General features: G+C 44.2%; 1 protein-coding gene across 1 annotated transcript; it reads right to left on the minus strand.

Annotated features, from left to right (window-relative positions):
* Positions 1–83: 83 nt before the first annotated feature.
* Pmar_PMAR023788 (hypothetical protein) lies at positions 84–392 on the minus strand (the record flags this gene model as incomplete). Its single annotated transcript, XM_002783785.1, has 1 exon — positions 84–392. A coding segment is annotated over one exon (309 nt), but the record flags the coding sequence as incomplete, so codon positions are not given.
* Between the last annotated feature and the right edge of the window lie 587 nt (positions 393–979).

A 979-nucleotide genomic window follows, 5' to 3' on the forward strand; every position in this document is an offset into this window, starting at 1 on the left:
AATTTCCACACAAGCGTCCAACACATAGGTTGACGTAATAATATAATAAAACTAACATCCCCAACCAGTTCAACAAAGCTTACCTCTTTCAAAGCCGCCACACTAGCCGTCATTTTCTCCTCAATTTTGTCGAGCTTCGCTTCCTTCTCCTGCTTCTGCTCCTTCAGGGCATCCAATTTACTCTGCCACTCCGCGTCAGCTTCCGAAGTATCCCGCGTAACCTGATAGTCACGGGCGCGCGCTTTTTTCACCACCATTTTGCGAATTTCAAGCAGTTCGAAACCGACCTCAAGTTGCTTCGCTTCCCTCTCCCATTTACTCTTAAGGTCACGAATCTCATCTGCATGCTTCTCGAAATTGTAAGCGCTCTGGTCGTTGGTGCCATATTGCATCAGCGAGGAAATGTCTGTGTTCAGATTCGGGTTTTCCGCCTCGAACTTAGCCTGGTCATCCAACGCCTTGTCAAGCTGAACAATAATCACTTAAAATGCAATAATGGAGTGAAAAACATATTTCACGACTATTGCAAGCCGCAAGTATCGCGTTTCTCACGGAGTTTTACGTCACTTCACGTAAAACGGATGAAACTCCAATGATAATACTCGCCATATGATACGTGTGAGTTTGATATAATGCAAATGTGAAAAATACGCGTTATTCCCAATATTAATGATAGTGAACAATTTGTCGCTATCACAGTCCCAAAGGGTTACTTTCATCACATTACATATTTACACTGGAGTTTTCACCCTAGTGATATGAAAACACTGGTGAAAAGCTTATTCCACGACTACTGCATATCACCGCGAATATCGCGTTTTTCACCACCGAATTTTACGCCACTTCACGTAAAACGGGTCGTGAAACTCCATTGTTTACGCGATATAGTTCGGCTCGCCCCCCAGTAGTGATTCTGACAAAGCTCACCTCAGCTTTCGCCTCCGCCTGCATTTCCAATTGCTCGCTTTCAGTTTAGCCA

This window comes from Perkinsus marinus (assembly GCF_000006405.1).
Source record: "Perkinsus marinus ATCC 50983 genomic scaffold scf_1104296935992, whole genome shotgun sequence".
NCBI classification, from domain to species: domain Eukaryota; phylum Perkinsozoa; order Perkinsida; family Perkinsidae; genus Perkinsus; species Perkinsus marinus.